The sequence below is a fragment of the Protobothrops mucrosquamatus genome, unplaced genomic scaffold (genome assembly GCF_001527695.2).
Source record: "Protobothrops mucrosquamatus isolate PMUCROS unplaced genomic scaffold, P.Mucros_1.0 scaffold647, whole genome shotgun sequence".
In the NCBI taxonomy this organism is placed as follows: domain Eukaryota; kingdom Metazoa; phylum Chordata; class Lepidosauria; order Squamata; family Viperidae; genus Protobothrops; species Protobothrops mucrosquamatus.
Window position 1 is genome coordinate 3,978 of NW_015386936.1, and position 17,989 is coordinate 21,966.

Consider the following 17,989-nt stretch of genomic DNA (forward strand, 5'->3'; position numbering starts at 1 on the left):
GTCTGTAGTAGTCAGGAATTCAGAGGATTTATTTCTATATATTTTTTCTGGCTATAACTGGGATTCTGAATTAGAATATTAAAAAGAATTCCGCTGTCAATGAAACGTATATCACCCCATTTCTTTATTTTTATTTGTGTGTGTATATACATGTATTAGTTTTAAATAGCTTGGCTTACTTAAAAGTATATAATTGCCTCAAGGTTCAAAGTCCTTTCTGGGCAGTTTATAGCACCGTGCAATAAATGTAAAGATGTTTTACATATGTGATGATCTATTAGTCTTTTTCAAAACAGGCAGGCTTGAATAAATGGCTTTTCCTCTGAATGCCAAGGCAGCTGCGTTATCTGGAAGGCTTGGCACAGCTGCCTCAAAGGTTTGCTCCAGTTCTCTGCACATTATGTGTGAACACAGGGAAGGCTTCTGCTGAAACAGCTAGCGAAGCAAAGGAGTCATGCATGCATGCATGCATGCACAGGCAGAAATGACCCGAATCTAATTCAGAATTTTTTTTAAAAAAAACAAATCAACCAATCTTTTCAAACCTGAAAAGTGAAGGAAAAATGCAGATCTCGTTTGTTCTTTCATTTAAAAACTGTTTAGATTTTTGAGAACCCCGTGTTGTATGTATGCTTTGAATATACAGTAAAAGCAATAAGATAAGATAACCTTTATTGTCGTTTTTATACTGTGGGCACAATGGCACACATCAAAAATGAAATTTAGTTGCCAATATAAAGGCCTCTATAAATAGACTAAGCCTGCACAGAGGCAAAGGGGTCATATTGATAAATTAAAAATCGTCACAGGCTGAAAAAGCAATATGGTGATCAGCTGCTCTTTGACTAGTGGAGAAAAGGCAGCACTGGAGCCTGGTGATAGATATGAAGCTTGGGGGCATCAGGTAGCCTGTCTTTTGGAATGGTTGTGAATTTATTACTTTTTAAAAAACAAACAAACAGCGGGCCACATAAAACTGCTCAGTGGCCTACATGCAGCCCAGAAACCCAACGTTCCTGAAACCGATTCCTTCTGAATCTGTTGGATTATAACTTGTATATTTCCATCACTGTTGCCAATCTATCCAGAGGGCATCTGGTTGAAAAAATACTTTACTGCCATTGTCTGTATCCTTAGAATAATTTCCTTTATAAATCTCTATAAGCCGCTAGTTTTTTGTTTTGTTTTTTAAAAAGCTTTCACTTGTAAATACAGTGTGGTACATATTTTATTGCTTTTATTCATTTGCCTGTATTACTCTATTAAGTTTTATTGCCACATTCTTCTATTTTCATCATGCTCAATGTTGCATTATCCCCATTATACTAACATGCTATAAAAAAATCTTAAACTATATCTAACTACAGTTCTCAAATTTCTCTACAAATGTCTGATGGTCTAAAACATAAGTACATTGGCATGTGATGAATAAAGTTCTATGAAACAGATCAGTTATATGGTTTCAAAAATAGAGGAACGTTATTCTTTTCTTCTTTTATTCCAATAGTTTTCTAGCACTCGTTACAACACCAGCTCCAATTACTTCTCTCAGTGATAATGGTGCAATGGCTATGGTGGACCCCAACATAGGTTTTTGCCAGTGATAGCAATAGCACTAAGACTTATATACCGCTTCACAGTGCTTTACAGCCCTCTCTAAGTGGTTTACAGAGTCATCCTATTGCCCCCACCAATCTAGGTCCTCATTTTACTGACCTTGGAAGGATGGAAGGCTGAGTCAACCTTGATACCATCTTCTGTAACAGATCAATGGTGAATGAGGCTCTCATTAATTGTACTCTGCGCCGCCATCTCCAGTCTGCCATGACATTTGTGAAGTGCCATTAGCCAAGAACAGTTCAATCCACATTCTTTTCTCTATTCCCACGTAGTTCTTTTCTCATCCTCTTCACTTTAAAACAGGGATAGATGCTGGGCGACATTCCAAAACGATCTCACCAACAAGTGGAACCTAATGATATTTTTCCACATTAATTTTTAAGAGCATAATTAAATGAAGACTTGATGGCTTCGGTGGTGGTTGCTTTTTTCCCTCTCTCTGCCCATGTATTTACTATTTTGTTTTACTAGCTTTGTTTACCATCTTCCCTGCTGAAAAACTTTGGAGTTCTAATGTAATAAAGGTATTGCCCTCTTATAAAATTCTTGATTTTTTCCCCCTATAGCTCAGTGATGGCGAACCTTTTAGAGACTGAGTGCCCAAAAACCGGCCCCTCCCTGCCACCCTTGCCCGCCCCTGCTCCGCCCCTCCGCCCCTGCCTGCTCCGCCCCAGCTCCACCCCCACCCACAGGGCCATCCACTGCCTCTACGGTCTGCCACAGATCACCCAGGCAGCCCAGCAGTGCTATGGCAGCCACACCTTCCATCTGCGCCCCACAGCATCAACTGCGCGCAACAGAGAGCAAGGGCGGAGTCATGTCCCTGCTGCCCGGCTGCCATGTCCTTGACTGCACTGCTCCGCGCGGGCCATGCTCGAGGGTGACTCTCCTCTGGGGGCTGCTGGTGAGGAGGGGGCCGTGGGGGAAGGCGGGGCTGGGGCGATGGTGCGCGTGCCCAAAGAGAGGGCTCTGAGTGCCGCCTCTGGCACCCGTGCCATAGGTTCACCACCACTGCTATAGCTTATGCTGGATACCTTTGTTTTCTTTATATGCCCTTATATAAAATTCTTGATTTCCCCCCCCCTAGAACTTATGTAGGCTATATTTGCTTTATTGGTGTTGCTCCTCCTTACTGAAAGCAAGAAATATCAGCAGTACTTACTGAACCTTCTCCACCATCCCAGCTGGAGTTGGTTATTTAACAGTTTGAGACTCCTAAACCCAGCAGGCATGGGCATAAGTGTAAATATAGTTTGAGTTCAAGGGGACTTTCAATGGGACAAGGCAGGGGCAAGGATTCAAGGATGTTTCACAGCCAGACTAGATAATCAAGAGCAGGCTACTAAAGAGTTCAAAGAAAAATTCAAGGTGGGTTGTTGCATAAGGAAAGTGCAAGGTGGGCTGTTGTCCAAGGTGGACTGGACAATGAGACTGTGGCTTTAGCCACAATGATTAAAGCTGTGGGTGGTGGGGTCTGATGCCTTCTCTGCACTCTAGGTAGACCCATTGGGTCGTTGCAGTGCTTCGCATTTGACTCAAAAGAGATGCTCCAGAACAGGGGTATCAAACTCGCAACGTCACGTGACGTGTCGCGATGTATCGTGACTTTTTTTTCCCATTGCTGGCAATGGGGTGGGTGTGGTTTCGGCATGACGCATCCGGCCCGCGGGCTGGCAGTTTGACACCCCTGCTCCAGAATATACACAAGCATGAAAACAGATCTGGCAGTGACTTACTGAAGCAGCTGCATCTTTTTCTATAATCAGTTAGCTGCAGCAGAAGCCTTCCTGCAACAGCTGAGTGATCCAAGGAAAAAATGCAGCTGCTAATCTGCACCACCATGTTCTAAAACACCTCAGTGGAATTGAACCATTGCATATTTTTACTCCCAATTTTCTTCTTGTGGTCCTCTTCATCTTCTGAGGATCACTGATCAACTGGGAGGGTGTGACAAATTATGGACAGTCCTCATTTAGCAGTCATAACTAAGATCAACTCTATCACTAATTGAAACCATTGCTAAGTGTAGAATCACATGACTGTGACTGTGCTTTCCTTTCCCCCCACTCTCATGCCCTTTGGAATGGCTATCCCTGTGCTGAGATAATGAGCAAGATTGGAATTAATCTTTGTGTTGACATTAATTGGAGAGGATAGGATTACACGACAGTAAACAAGCACACAATGGGGAATACATCAGGCTGTTTGCATAGTGCACTTGGCTCTATCAACACAGAGGGAGGCTGCTGATGTCACCGTATTCCTTCCAATGTGTATTCCCCGTTGTGCGCCTGCTTACTTTCTTATAATCCCTTTCTCTCCAATTTCTCCACTCTGCAAGGGGCACAAAAAAGAAAAATAACAAGTCAGGCATAGGACAACCCATATTGACCATAAAGGCAATTGTGTGAGTGAGGGATGCAGCAAAGGTTGTAAACAGGGCTGTGGAGTCGGAAGATAAATATTCCAACTCCGACTCCTCAGTTTTTTGTACTTCCGACTCCGACTCCCCGACTCCGACTCCTCTGTATTAATAAGCTAACAATCGGAGTTTACAAGTTTTTATAGCCTTAGCTGAATGACAGCAGTTTTTCCAATGGTTTACAGCTTCAGTCTTGAACTATTGATCCTCCATTCCCTTCACTTATACAAGTGTCTCTAGTCCTGCAAAAAACATATTTACTTAATCCCTTATCAGTGAGAGGCTAGGTTATCCATGGGCGCTGCGTTCCCTGTAACAGCAGAACACAACACTGCGTTCCCTGTAACAGCAGAACACAACACACACAACACAAGTATAAGTATTGCCGCTCCTAATTGTGCGTTGCGTGCCATATAGTGAAGCACATGAAAAACATGCTTCTTCACGGTCACTTAACGTGTTCGTTTTGCGGTTACGTGAGGCACTGCATGCATTGGTCTTTATTCTTACAGTAGAGAAGTCATTAATTATAACTTTTTGTGAATTGGGACATTTAAACTTGCTTTTTTTTTAATTCCAATCTAAATTTAGTAGGAGTCGGAGTCCGTGCATTGTTTGCCGACTCCGACTCCGACTCCAGGTACCCAAAATTTACTCCGACTCCGACTCCACAACCCTGGTTGTAAATGTAGCCATTGGTTGTAAAGTTACTTTTTTTAAAAATCACAGTCATAATTTTAAATGCTCATTGAACATTGCAGTCACTAAGTAAAGATTATCTATGCAATTCATTTCTAACCTACAAAATCCTTGTTACAATATTTACAACAGCAAAGCAGTAAGCCAACAGGTGAGTGATGGTATGTAAAAATTTCCATCGCTACCAGTACTGGCATTAAGCAATGTGCAAAGTTCAAACTTTTTTTTTCCAGTCAGAATCTGTCATGAAATACTAGGATTCCATAAAACTCCATTTGAGAAAGAAGGCCCAGAAAATAATTTATAATCCAGTATCTCATTACTAGAGTTTATCTGAATGGATTTAAATGTATCTTTAGTGTAGTGTTGTTTTGTATGAATGGAATCTAATGCTTCCTCTTCTTTTTATTGTTTCCAGATTATTGTTGGAGAAACTGCAGTGTTTTGCTTACAGATGGCCACACGGGATTTTGAAAACCAAGAAAAAACGATATTAACTGGAGACTGTTGCTATATAAACCCACTGGTGCGCAGGACTGTCAGGTTCCTTGGTAAGAATATTGGGTGTTATTTTCTAATCTTCACGTATTAGGATGTCTAATCCAGTTATGGAAACCTCCTGATCAATTGAATTGTCTCTGGGTTCTTGAGGTTCCCATATAAAACTATAATCTTAGCTCTCATCACTCCTTTAATAATAAACTCTGCTCTTGAGTGTTTATAAGATTGTAGCCCCAAATGATGCCATTGAAAAACCAACATTCTCAGTTTGTATCAGTTCATTGCATCTACTGTATTGCTGAGATGCAAGCAACAATGTGTGGATTAGCAAGGTAGAGATCCTAGCTTGCAGAGAATGGCATGACCACGGTTGGAGTAAAAGTGGGTTTGGGTTGCATTTGTGGCATACTAGCTAAATATGTCAGAAATGTCTGATATTTTGTTTACTGTTGCCAGGGTACATGAGGAAAGGGGACAGTTAGTCCATGGATTCTCTACCTTATTAAAATTAGAGACTGCTAGATTTGACAGGCCTGGCCATTTTCATCCAGTCTCTAACCTTTCCCTTTTTGGGGGGGAACATTGTTGAGAAGGTGGCCAGGCTGCAGCAACAGAGGGCTCTGGAGATGACAAACTATCTATAGCAGGGGTGTGAAACTGGTGGCCCATGGGCCGGATGCGTCATGTGCAGGCCACACCCATTCCGGCTCCGCAAAGGCAAAAAACATCGAGATATATCATGATACATCGCATGACATGATCGAGTTTGACACCCGTGATCTAGACTCTTTCCAGTCAGATTTCAAATCAGGACATAGAATTGAGAAGGCTTTGGCTATATTTGCTATTGACCCCTGGTGGAAACCGGAATGGTATAGTGCAGGGATAGGCAACCTCGGCTCTTTTATGACTCGTGGACTTCAACTCCCAGAATTCTTGAGTCAGCTATGCTGACTCAGGAATTCTGGGAGTTGAAGTCCACGAGTCATAAAAGAGCCGAGGTTGCCTACCCCTGGTATAGTGCAATCATCCTGGTTCACCTTAATCTCTAAGTGGTTTCTAATATTATCCTTCTGGACCATTTGTGGGAATTATGAGTGGGAGTCACAGTACTACAGTTCCCCTTCTTTCTTTATAGTTAGATCCAGACAATGTTGGCAGGGAAAAAGAATCAAACGAGAGACCTTTCATATGTGGGGTGTCTTAGGGTTCAATGCTGTCACTCCCACCCCATTTAACATTTGCATAAGGCTGCTAGGTGAGGTATTAAGCAGTTTGGAGTCAGCTCTCACTAATGCACTGATGACATCTCGATCTCAGTCCAACCAGATCCTTCCGTCAAGGACTTGTCCCAGTATTTAGAAGCTGTGCAGGGATGGATAAGGAAGTACAGGTGCAAGTTTGAGTAGTTACGGGAATTTGGATCATACGAAGCTGGGAAGAGGAATAAAGAGCTCCATGGGTTGAGATTACACTTCCCCCTTTAGGACTGGTGCACAATTTGTGGATGTCTTTGGACTCACGGCTCCTGCTTAGAAGATATGTAGCAATAAAACTTACAAATTCATCCAGCACACCAGTTGCACCCATATCTGGACCGGGACAATCGCACACACTTGGTGACCTCACGTGTGGACTGTAGCAACGAAGACCACTTGGAAGCAGCAATTGATCCAGAATGCAGCTGCTAAGGGAATTAATTATGGGTATGCATACCATAATTATTTTTTTATAAGTTTTTATAATTTTCTATATTTTTTCTATCCTGCTTTATGGAGTAGAAAGTTGGTCTCTGACAGAAGGCCACCTGAAGAGACTAGAAGCATTTGAAATGTGGATTTACAGGCGGCTGTTACGTATAAGCTGGGTTGACAAGATCAGAAATGAGGAGGTGATAAACCGCCTGGGAAAGCCAAGAGAAATCAAAACAATTAAAAAACGAAAATTAGAATATTTCGGACATGTGATGCGACACCCAGAAAAATACGGCATACTCCATTTAATCCTCCAGGGAAAGATTGAAGGCAAACGAGGTCCAGGCAGAACAAGAACATCATGGCTTCAAAATCTAAGGGACTGGTTTGGACAAAACTCAGCAGCACTTTTTCGTGCGGCTGCTGATAAAAACAGGATCGCCAACATGATCGCCAACGTCCGATAACGGATATGGCACAAGAAGAAGAAGATGCATACCACAGTATGCCAACAGAACATTTCATTATCATGAGTTGAATTCACTACCAGTAAGATTCTAGATGTAGTTCAGAGAACTAGTTACCATCTATAAAGTCCTTTATGACCCAGGAGGAGTAGGGCACAGACATTTCATAGGATTTACTAGTAAAGAAACACACACACCCCAATATTCACTGGCACACCAAGAGAGAGGAGCAATGATTCCATCTGTTACAAACATAACACACCTAAAAATAAATCAAGATGATAAATTAGCATGTCTGCACTGGTATGTTCAAAGACAGGACAAGGTTCTATATTGTTTTCATTTTCGCTTAGCAGCGGCCCCTTTCACCAAACTTATATGCAAAATACTTTATTTATTAATATTATTAATCAGATTATTCATTTTATTGCACCGCTGTAATAGCCAATCAATTATTTCTTTTCCTTCCCTTTCTTTAGGCATTTATGCATTTGGACTTTTTGCAACAGACATATTTGTAAATGCTGGACAAGTAGTAACTGGGAATCTTGCACCTCACTTCCTTGCACTTTGCAACCCCAATTACACAGCTCTGGGATGTCAGCAGTTTACAGAATTCATCAGTGGTGCAGAGGCTTGCTCTGGAAATCCTGATCTTATCATGAGAGCCCGAAAAACTTTTCCTTCCAAAGAAGCAGCTCTGAGTATATATGCAGCAACATACATCACTGTAAGTAAAATCAGGCAATTGTGTTTGGGTTGTTGGCCTTCTCCTCAGGTGACTCCAACTTGTAGATGTCCCCACAGCCTTTGCCCACTCACCACTGCAGCAATGTGAAACCCGCTTTCATTCTTGTTTGACAGCTGCAGCAATGATCAGATAATAATATAAGTCACTTACGAAGGAATGGCCTATATCAGGGGTCCCCAACCCCCGGTCCGTGGATCGGTACCGGGCCACGGCATGCCAGCAACCAGTCCGCACAAACAAGCAAAGCCCCATCTGCAGGATGCAGGCAGCACACAAAACCACGTCCCCCTCCGGTCTGCGGAAAAACCTCTCCACGGAACCAGTCCCTGGTGCCCCAAAGGTTGGGGACCTCTGGCCTATATCATTACAGGGATATCAGGCATGTTGACTTCGGAACAGTTCAAATCGGTTTTATGCGTACAGATGTTCCAGATGGTGATATGATGTGATTGACATTGCGGCCATTTATCTCTCTCCTCCAGGGTTTGCATCTTGGCTTATTTATGCCATCCACAGAATCTCTGACCTTACTTTTGAGTTCCTGCATGGCTCTTAACATTGTTAATACCATCCTGCATGGTATTAACATTCGCTAGATTCATAGCGTAGGTAACGTCATATATCTTTAAGAGTCAAATGATCATTTTTTTAAAAAACAATATCAAATTTTCTTTTTTTTTTAATTTTAAATGTCCAATGTGTGCTCTTTGGAAGGGAGAATGAGGGCAATACCGTTCCACTTCCCAAATGTATCAAAGGGCTAAACGCTGCTTTTGGATAGCGCTGCCTGCTGTTTGTGCTTCAAATGATGTGTAATAATTAACTCGGTAGGAAGTGGCCTGTGTTGGTCTCAGTGGGGCACTTCACACTGGGGAGGCGATGTTGGGCTCAGCAAGGCACAGAAGCGATGCTGTTGCTTGAGGCTGGATTGAGGCAGTGTCACTCACCCTGGTGGGACCCCACGGTGATGTTCTTCTTACTGAGGATGCTTTGTTTCTCCCTGACAGTGTCCTCTGTCCCATACATTAGGCAGATAAAAGGGGTGCCTTCAGAAGCAGTGCAACAGTTCCTTTTTGCTTTGTGAAGGAGCTTCCAAAGGTGGCTTCAAAACTTTGCATAACCGTTCTTATGTTATCTTTCCAGAGGGTTACCCAGCATCGCTACAGAAATACATTAAGATTATCAAGACAAGAAGCATAGCTAGAGGGCATTTTGATATCCAGCCCTCTGCTTGATATTTAGAGAAGGGAGAATCCCCCGTGAATATTTCTCCATTCTTAAAATAAATCTTGGTATCTTGTGTGTTGGGAAATGGCCAGCTAGGCGAGAAGGATGACTCAAGCAGGGAATTAGCCTGGAATTGTTGCACAGCCACAAGAGACCCGGGACTGCTAAGCTCTATAGAACCTTATCTATCTGTTTCTAAGAGGAGACAAATAGTCAGGGGAGATTCTTGTATTATAAGCAGAATACAATAAAATAGTTAGCTTGTACTCTACATGTCTGGATCTGGTTGCTTGCCCCTGACTTTCTAATATCTGATGGATGGGTTATGTGTGGCCCTTTATGGTTGGCCCTGTGTCCTGATGCAGATAGCAGTGCAATCATCCCAACTTCATGGTAAGCTGCCTGACTGCATATTGTTGTGTTGGGGAGGGAAGCTCCCCCCGCTGAAATAGAAGGCAGCCTGTCCATCAGCTGAACAGCGAGCTGACAAAGTGAGTGTGATGAAAGGCTATGTGTATAATGTGTGTCTATACAAAATACTGAAAGTTCAGTTGAATGTGTTAACATATCTCCTTACTGTTTTAAAATGTTAAGGCAGACATGTCAAACACAAGGCCCAGGGGCCGGATGCAGCCCGTGAAGTGGTTTCATGTGGCCCGCAAAGTCATCCTGGAAACAGTGAGGGAATGGCCCCCAGTGCCTTGGCCCTGGCCCAGGCCGGCCGGGAGCCAATGTACAATTTTATGGTGGCCACCTATGCTCCACAAGGCCGTCTAGAAACAGCAAGGAACCAGCCCCTGCCGTGTCGGCCCCGCCCCCTGAGTGCATGTTGGGGAGGTGTCACCCTTTGTGAGGAATGAAGAAATGGACCATGCCTTGGCGCTTGCCCTGGTCCCACCCCCTTGTGCCAGAGACCCTCAGATCTGTCCCACTCCTGCCCAGGCCCTCACAGGCACCCTTGATGGGAACGATGTGGAGCTGGCCATGCCCACCCAGTAGGCCACACCCACTCCATCCACGCCCACCCAGTAGGCCATGCCCCCCCTGGCCACACACTCCCGCCCCCCCGAGGCAACCGCAATGCTGATGCGGCCCTCAATGAAATTGAGTTTGACACCCCTGTGTTAAGGCTATCTTAACTGCCATTGTTCTTCCTTTTGTTCTTACATTTCTACAAAAAGGTAGATTACCCATCTTTCATTAAGCCACTTGTTTACTTATTACTTTTAACAGTTGCGGTTTATGATTTTGGCTGGCATTGGTATCTAAGCAAATTATTGTCAATGGCGGGACTTGGTGGTTTGGCAATCAGGCCGCTCAGTTGATTAAACAAGATAGAAAACTTTTTCTTTTGACTTTATCCTTGCAGTTGCATTGTGGGTAAGGAAACCTTTTAATTCCCCCTCCTCTTCTAAAGGAGTAAAGAACTGTTGTTGTTGTACCACTGTGCTGGCTAAATTGGCAATCTAGTATGAATTCAGGAAGATTTCTTTGCAACCTTGGAAGTAGGAGAAGATGCCTCCTTAGCTTATTGTGACCACCTATCTGGGCATTCTCAAGGTTGAAAGGAAGGCTGCAGTTCTATAAGAGATTTGTGGAGTCTTTGGCAAGCTATCAAAATGACCAATAGTGTGACAGAACAGGTCACAATTCATATAGACCAGCCCTTGATGCTTCACTAACAGCTACATTATTGAATTCACTATATGTAGAATAATGGATGAGTAAGATTATGTCCAAGTCCAAAGATATGATCTGAAAACCCATGCTGTAGCAACCTCGCAGATGTAAAATAATCTAGAGTGTCTCAATACCTAACATTCTGGAAACTAAAGAATCACAGGATATAACTACTGGTAGTAAAGACTGATAAAAATATCCACAGTTGGTAATAAATTCCTTACTAATGTTTCCCCCCACTTCAGTTACAACCAGTATGTAGTTTGGAGAAATACAGAATGGGAAATCTTACCTTGGAGGTATAAAGTCAAAAATCTTTTGATGGCCATGAACATTTGCTGAAAGAGAGAGAACGTGTAATAAAAGTTTTAGATTTCTTTGGCGTTAGAAAAAATCTGTTGTTCAAGAAAGTCCAGCTAGATATATTCTATATAGTTTTGACATATGCAGCTGTTCCTGTTTTAGAGCATAAGTTGCCTATAGCAGGTATCTGTTATTTTAAGTCTGTGGTTTGTGTACCAGAGGCAAGCAGAAAATGCTCAGTTTATTTCAAGAGTGGGATTTGGTACACTACGCTGGATCACACGTAATTAAATCTATTATAACAACGTGCAAAAAACTTGCTTAAATTACTTATCATTGCACCAGGCTTTGTTTTTGAATTAGTTTTTCATACGAATTTAAATAATTGACCAAAATACATAAGGAGAGATAAGAACATGCATTTGTTGCAAAATAAGCAGGGAAATGTTTTATCCTGTCAGACAGCATTTTCTTCCCTTAATGCTCACGCTTGGCTAGCAGAAAAAAAAGAGGCAACGTCTTTTCCTTTTTTTTCTGCTGATGTGGTTTTATGTGGAGTCTCAGTTGTCATCTAATTCTTCTGCATGAGTGAAAAACAGCCTTGGCAGGCTGACTTGACCACATTGATGTTGACATCAGGGGGGCGTTTTAGATATCCAGAGCAACATGATTACATGCCATTAGTTTTAACGCATGCTTCATTTAGGTTTGTAAGTTGAAAAATCATACATCTGAATTAGTTAACATAACAATTCCAGAGAGAGAGAGAGAGAGAGAGAGAGAGAGAGAGAGAGAGAGAGAGAAAGAGATCTGTATGTTAAATTAGATGCATATAACAATATCTAAACACACACACACACACACACACACACACAATTACTTAGGATATAAAAGCAATGGCAACTTTGGGATTTACATGGTATAAACAATCAAAACATGATTGAAAAGCAATAAAGAGCATGTGCTAGCTTTTATGGATCTCTGTTCAAAGATTCATATAAACACCATATATTAAACGATGCATTAAAACACATTTATTAGAGAAAGTTATACAGGGAAATGAAACTTATACATGACAACAGATGTGGATTTTGTAGAGTTAAAACACATTTATTAGAAAAAGTTATATAGGGAAATGAAAATTACACATGACAACACATGTAGATTTTGTAGAGTTTTGAATTCCTTTAAAGAAAAAATAATATGCAGAACATGTAATGGAAGGAATACCATAGTAACTGTGACGTCAACACAGACTACATTTAGAATGATCCATATGCTTTTTCATATCTAGATATAAAATGTTTTCCCCCTTTGAGAGGGAGAATAAAAACAAAACTATTCTGACTTGATAATTCAAGACAGGAAATAAAATCAAATCAACAGCTAATGCCCCATTAAAATTAAAGATAATTTCTAATATTTAAACAAAGAAAGAATGGTTTGGGTCTTAGAATTCTTTTTATACTTATCAATAGAGCAATCAGAATTATTTGGGATCTCTGATACCACTTTACAATGCCTTGGTAAGGCCACACTTGGAATACTGCATCCAGTTTTGGTCACCACGATGTAAAACAGATGTTGAGACTCTAGAAAGAGTACAGAGAAGAGCAACAAAGATGATTAGGGGACTGGAGGCTAAAACATATAAGGAACGGTTGCTGGAATTGGGTATGTCTAGTTTAATGAAGAGAAGGACGAGGGGGGACATGATAGCAGTGTTCCAATATATCAGGAGCTGCCACAAAGAAGAGGGAGTCAAGCTATTCTCCAAAGCACCTGAAGGCAGGACAAGAAGCAACGGATGGAAACTCATCAAAGAGAGAAGCAACCTAGAACTAAGGAGAAACTTCCTGACAGTTAGAACAATTAACCAATGGAACAACCTGCCTCCAGAAGCGGTGAATGCGCCAACACTGGAAGTTTTTAAGAAGAAACTGGACAGCCATTTGTCCGAAATGGTATAGGGTTTCCTGCCTGAGCAGGGGATTGGACTAGATGACCTCCAAGGTCCCTTCCAACTTTATCATCATTATTATTATTATTATTATTATTATTATTATTATTATTATTATTATTATTATTATTATTATTATTATTATTATATGAAGAAAATAACTATCCTATATCCATAAACAATGGATATTATTCATCCCTACTTGCATCACAAAACCATCATTGTGAAGTTGGAGGTCCATTTATTGTACATTGTGATGTATCCATGTCATGGTTTGCCACTTCACTCAGTTCATCATGGCCCAAGACTTTGTAAGGCAGGACTAGAATTCAACAGTCTCCCAGTTTTTAGCCTAATGCCTTAATTACTACACCAAACATAGCATCCTTAGTAGATGGTTAAAAATGTATATAATTATACCTCTCATGCCAGTTAGTTTGCAACCCAACCCCAAACTATAGATACATGACTAACAAATTGTCTTTTAAGAGGTACTTTCAGAAGTGTATTGCTTCCTTAGCCCAAATAAATTGAAATCTCTGTTGTAGATTATTACAATTCTATTTTTGTTTTACACAACTAGATTCTTCCTGCTCAGTTGTTCTTAATCTAGAGAACAGAGCTGTACTGAAAGCTACGTAAATGTAATCCACATATATATATTCAATGTATTGCTTAGACATTTTTTGATATCTCAGTGTAGCTTACAATGTAAAACATACAATTCCATATCAATCACAACATAAATAATATTTACATTTGTTTAAAGAAGTAGTGAAAATAAGCCACATTATAACTGAAATGTTCAATAATAACAGTGTGAATAAAATAAATGTATGGCAGGTTAGTAGGGAGATAGTATTACAGGCTCTTGACTAAAGATTATTCCAGAATTTTGAGGTAGGTTTGAAACCACACCAATAGTCTGTGCAGCTGGCACAAAATTGGTGAACCTTACAATGTATCCTCAAATGAATATCAACCAATGTTTCCAGTTATTGGTAGAAGAGACTATTTGTACCTCAGGGTTGAACTGTGGGGTTCTTGGTGCTCTCTGAGTTTGGTTGTTTTCTTGGGGCTGTTTATTTACCAAACTTGGTAACAACAATGCCATCTTGTAAGGAAACCTCTGCATGAAAACAACCAAGTTCAGAGAGCACCAAGGAATCCACAGTTTCCAGCTGTGGAAACTGTCTGATGCTATTAGCATGCAAATAATGCATATATAACTGGGAATAGATTTCTTTCTTGGTTATGAATTTCAACGTGATGTGTTATCCAAAATGGATGAAACAAAGTTTTGCTTCCACACCATAGTTTTGAATCCAGAAAGATTTCTAAGTTCTTTTACTTTATACCTATATAGCTCTTTACACAGATCAGCAAAATATCCACCTTAAAGTGTTTCCATCTTATCCGAATTAAACTGTCACCTTGATATAAATCAGGGATGGGTGAAATACACTCCTATCAGCCCTTGCAGTGACAGTGGTGAGAGGTAGTAAGAGTTATAGTCCAATAAAATCTATCTGCTCCTGATGTAGATAAGGTTACTGGCATTTCAAGTCTGCCTGACTATTAGTGACTCTGGGCAGCTTACAGTTGAAAAGGGAAAGGAAAGAAAAAGGAAAGAAAAGTACAACAAAACAGAGAAGAAACCATGACCCAAATGTATAAAGAAAAAAAATGCATCACCCTGTCACAAAGTCTTGGGAGAATAGCCAGGTCTTTAATAGCTTCCTGAACATCAAAAGGTGGGGGCTCCTGTTCCCCAAAGTGTTTTTACTTCATTGAAGAGAATATCAAACAGTGCGGTCATTAAATAAACAGCATTAATTTCTGTATGGTGCTGCCCATAGAACTAAAGTCCCACTATGCTACCAAGGCTTTTATCCTGTCAACTCATTTTCCTTACCCTTGACAGTTCTTTACTACTGATTACTTAAGGAAGAACGTTATAGTGAAAATATTTCCCCTTTTCTGACATCAGGTAAACATAAAAATGGAAGATGAGTCAGATCTAATAAAGCAACTTTGTCATACATTCTTTTGTAATATGAGCCCCTGTTATAAATTAATTATTCCAAATTTTACGAAGGTGGAGACAGGATAAAGTGGCAGGCATTTTTTTTTGCGTTATTTTCGTGGCCATGTATTTTCTAATGTTTAGGAAGACTGGGATGATCAAATAGTTATTTAATTCATGTGATTTTTTTTTAGAATGTGTATTTGGCTTCATGGGACTACTAGAGAGCTAGATAAAGATACATATTTATTTTATTAAAACTATTTACATGGCAGATCATCTCACATAGTAACTATAGGTGGCATACAAAATTAAACATTGGTTAAAACAATTGCCCAAGGTCAGCAAACAAAATCATACTAGCTATCAAGAGTTGGTTAACTTCCTCACTCAAATGCCTGGGCAAAAAGCCAGGTTTTCAATGCCCTATGAAAAGCAAAGAAGGTTGGGGTCTTCTGGATCACCGGTGGAATGCTGTTCTAGCGAAAAAGTGCCGCAACTTACAAAAAAATGGCTTGTTTAAATTATGGGAAGCTGGATTGAGACCAGCTGATAGTCCTTCAGGGAGAGAAGAATGACATGGTCATAAATTTTCCTAGGCTGCCAGGAACACTGTGGAGAGAGCAGGAAACTTGATTGATATGAGTTGAAGCAGGTAGGGCGTGCCTGGTCTCCTAACCTTTTAGGGAAACCTGGAATTTGCTAGAATCCAGAACTGCACAAAAGGAACTGTTTCTTGGAGGAGCTTGGGAGATCTGGCAGTGGACTCCTGCTGAGGCTTAAAATTTTGAGTCTTTGGCCAAAAACATTTTCACTCTAGCTAATCTCTCAGCTGTTATGGGATGAGTCACCCAGAAGCCTTTTGGAAGATGAGTGTGATAGTGGTGAAAATAAATACACACCTTTTTCTTTTCCCTGCCCAGGCTTTTGTCTATATTTGCCCCAAACCTATGTGGCCTTCAAATGAAGAGAGGTGTTTATTGTTAACATTTCTGAGTGCCTTTGTCCTTCTTAACTGTTTCTGGCATCTATTCTAATTCTTAAAGTTTTAAAATATCTTAGCATACTGTTTTATTAATAATAGATTCTCCCCTTTTTTGTGACTTCTTAATGTGGGTGGCTGCTGCTATGGTAACTCTGACTTTTTTCGCCTGCTAATCAGCCTTTCCTAACAGCTTAGGTGTTGCCTATTTGTGAAACTTTATTATTATTCTATATTAGTCTTCCTCACCTGATAACCCCAGTTTTCTTTAGTCAATCCAATACAGTAGCCAGGTTTGCTGAGATTCTTGGCAGCTATAGGCCAAGATATCTGTAGGTTGCATACTAAAAGATATTTTATGCTGTTGTTTTAACCAAGTACTTCTTAGAAAAGATGGAACTGTTGTTCACATTTTGGTTACTTCTCTAAATAACACTCTAAATCTCTTTTTTTCCCCCAGTAAGTTAATACTGACAAAATACAGTGGCGCAGTGGTTAAAGTACAGTATTGCAGACAAACTCTGCCCACAGCCTTCAGTTTGATCCTGACAGGGCTCAAGATTGACTCAGCCTTCCATCCTTCCACAGTCGGTAAAATGAAGAGCCAGATTGCTGGAGGCAATATGCAAATAATACTTCTACCTTATAAACTGCCCAGAGAGTGTGTAAAGCTCCATGGAGCGGTATATAAATACTATTGCTATATGAACGTTGCCCTCATTGAATCTGACTTAGATCAGCCTTTGAATTCCCCCCCCCCCTCTAATGTGTCTTATCAAAGTTTTCATCCCAACCTCACTCTCTTAAATTTGAATGATCTTATCCCAACAATGCAGTTTGGTAATTTGAGGGTTTGCAGATGTTCTAGTTTTCGAATAAGATCCACATAACAAACATCCTTCCCACCCACCTACCCTTTTACACGCATATCCATTGCATACTTTTCAATTGCTTCTGCAGCAAGAAGTGGGTGAACAAAGTGGAAAGCTTAAATGGATAAGAGGAAGGAAGTGAAGAATCTCAGAAAGTGATCAGTTCACACCTGTGGCAAAAGAAAAAAAAATATTGAAAGAAGAAAGAGCGGTCAAGAAATGATCAAATACCTATTTTTTTTGTAGCCCAGATCTGGTAACATTATTATGAGGACAGACACACCAAACAAGAGGTCCAGAGGCATAATGACACGTGAATATAACCCTGGGAGAAAGGGAGAAGAGATGCAGCCAAGGAAATGATCAGATAAAAGACAACTTAGCCCACAGTAGGAATGCGGATGTGTTAGTCAGCTCAGAGGGGACCCTCCCTAGTTTTTTGGGCTGTAAAAAGGGCAGAGGGAGAAATGTATTTTCAGACTTGCAAGATTTTGTTAACTTTACAATAAAGTAGAATTCTGGCTGGGCTTCCACTCTATTTTGCAAGGCTGTCAGAAGGATACCTCAAAGCCTTGCTCCCAAATTCCCTGCAGACTCATAAGAGAAGTAAAGTAGATGGGACACGAGCCTGTAGACGCATAACCTGGTCTATTTCTAGTGGCTTTGCTTCTTTTCCGAAACTCTTGATTTATTATGGTTGGTCACATAGTCAGCAAAATACTTAGATTGGATTTTGCCATTTGTCCAACCATCGAATCCTTCCCAAGAAACTGATATAGGCAGAT

The 17,989-nt window shown here is 40.7% G+C and overlaps 1 protein-coding gene across 1 annotated transcript in view; it reads left to right on the top strand.

The window, feature by feature from the left end:
* The first annotated feature begins 823 nt into the window (after nucleotides 1-823).
* LOC107289171 (phospholipid phosphatase-related protein type 5-like) overlaps nucleotides 824-17,989 on the top strand; it is a 36,623-nt gene continuing 19,457 nt past the window's right edge. The window contains exons 1-3 of the mRNA XM_015817872.1: nucleotides 824-904; nucleotides 5,160-5,292; nucleotides 7,883-8,133. Coding sequence (XP_015673358.1) covers nucleotides 824-904; nucleotides 5,160-5,292; nucleotides 7,883-8,133 — 465 coding nt within the window. The remainder of the gene's footprint in view (nucleotides 905-5,159; nucleotides 5,293-7,882; nucleotides 8,134-17,989) is intronic.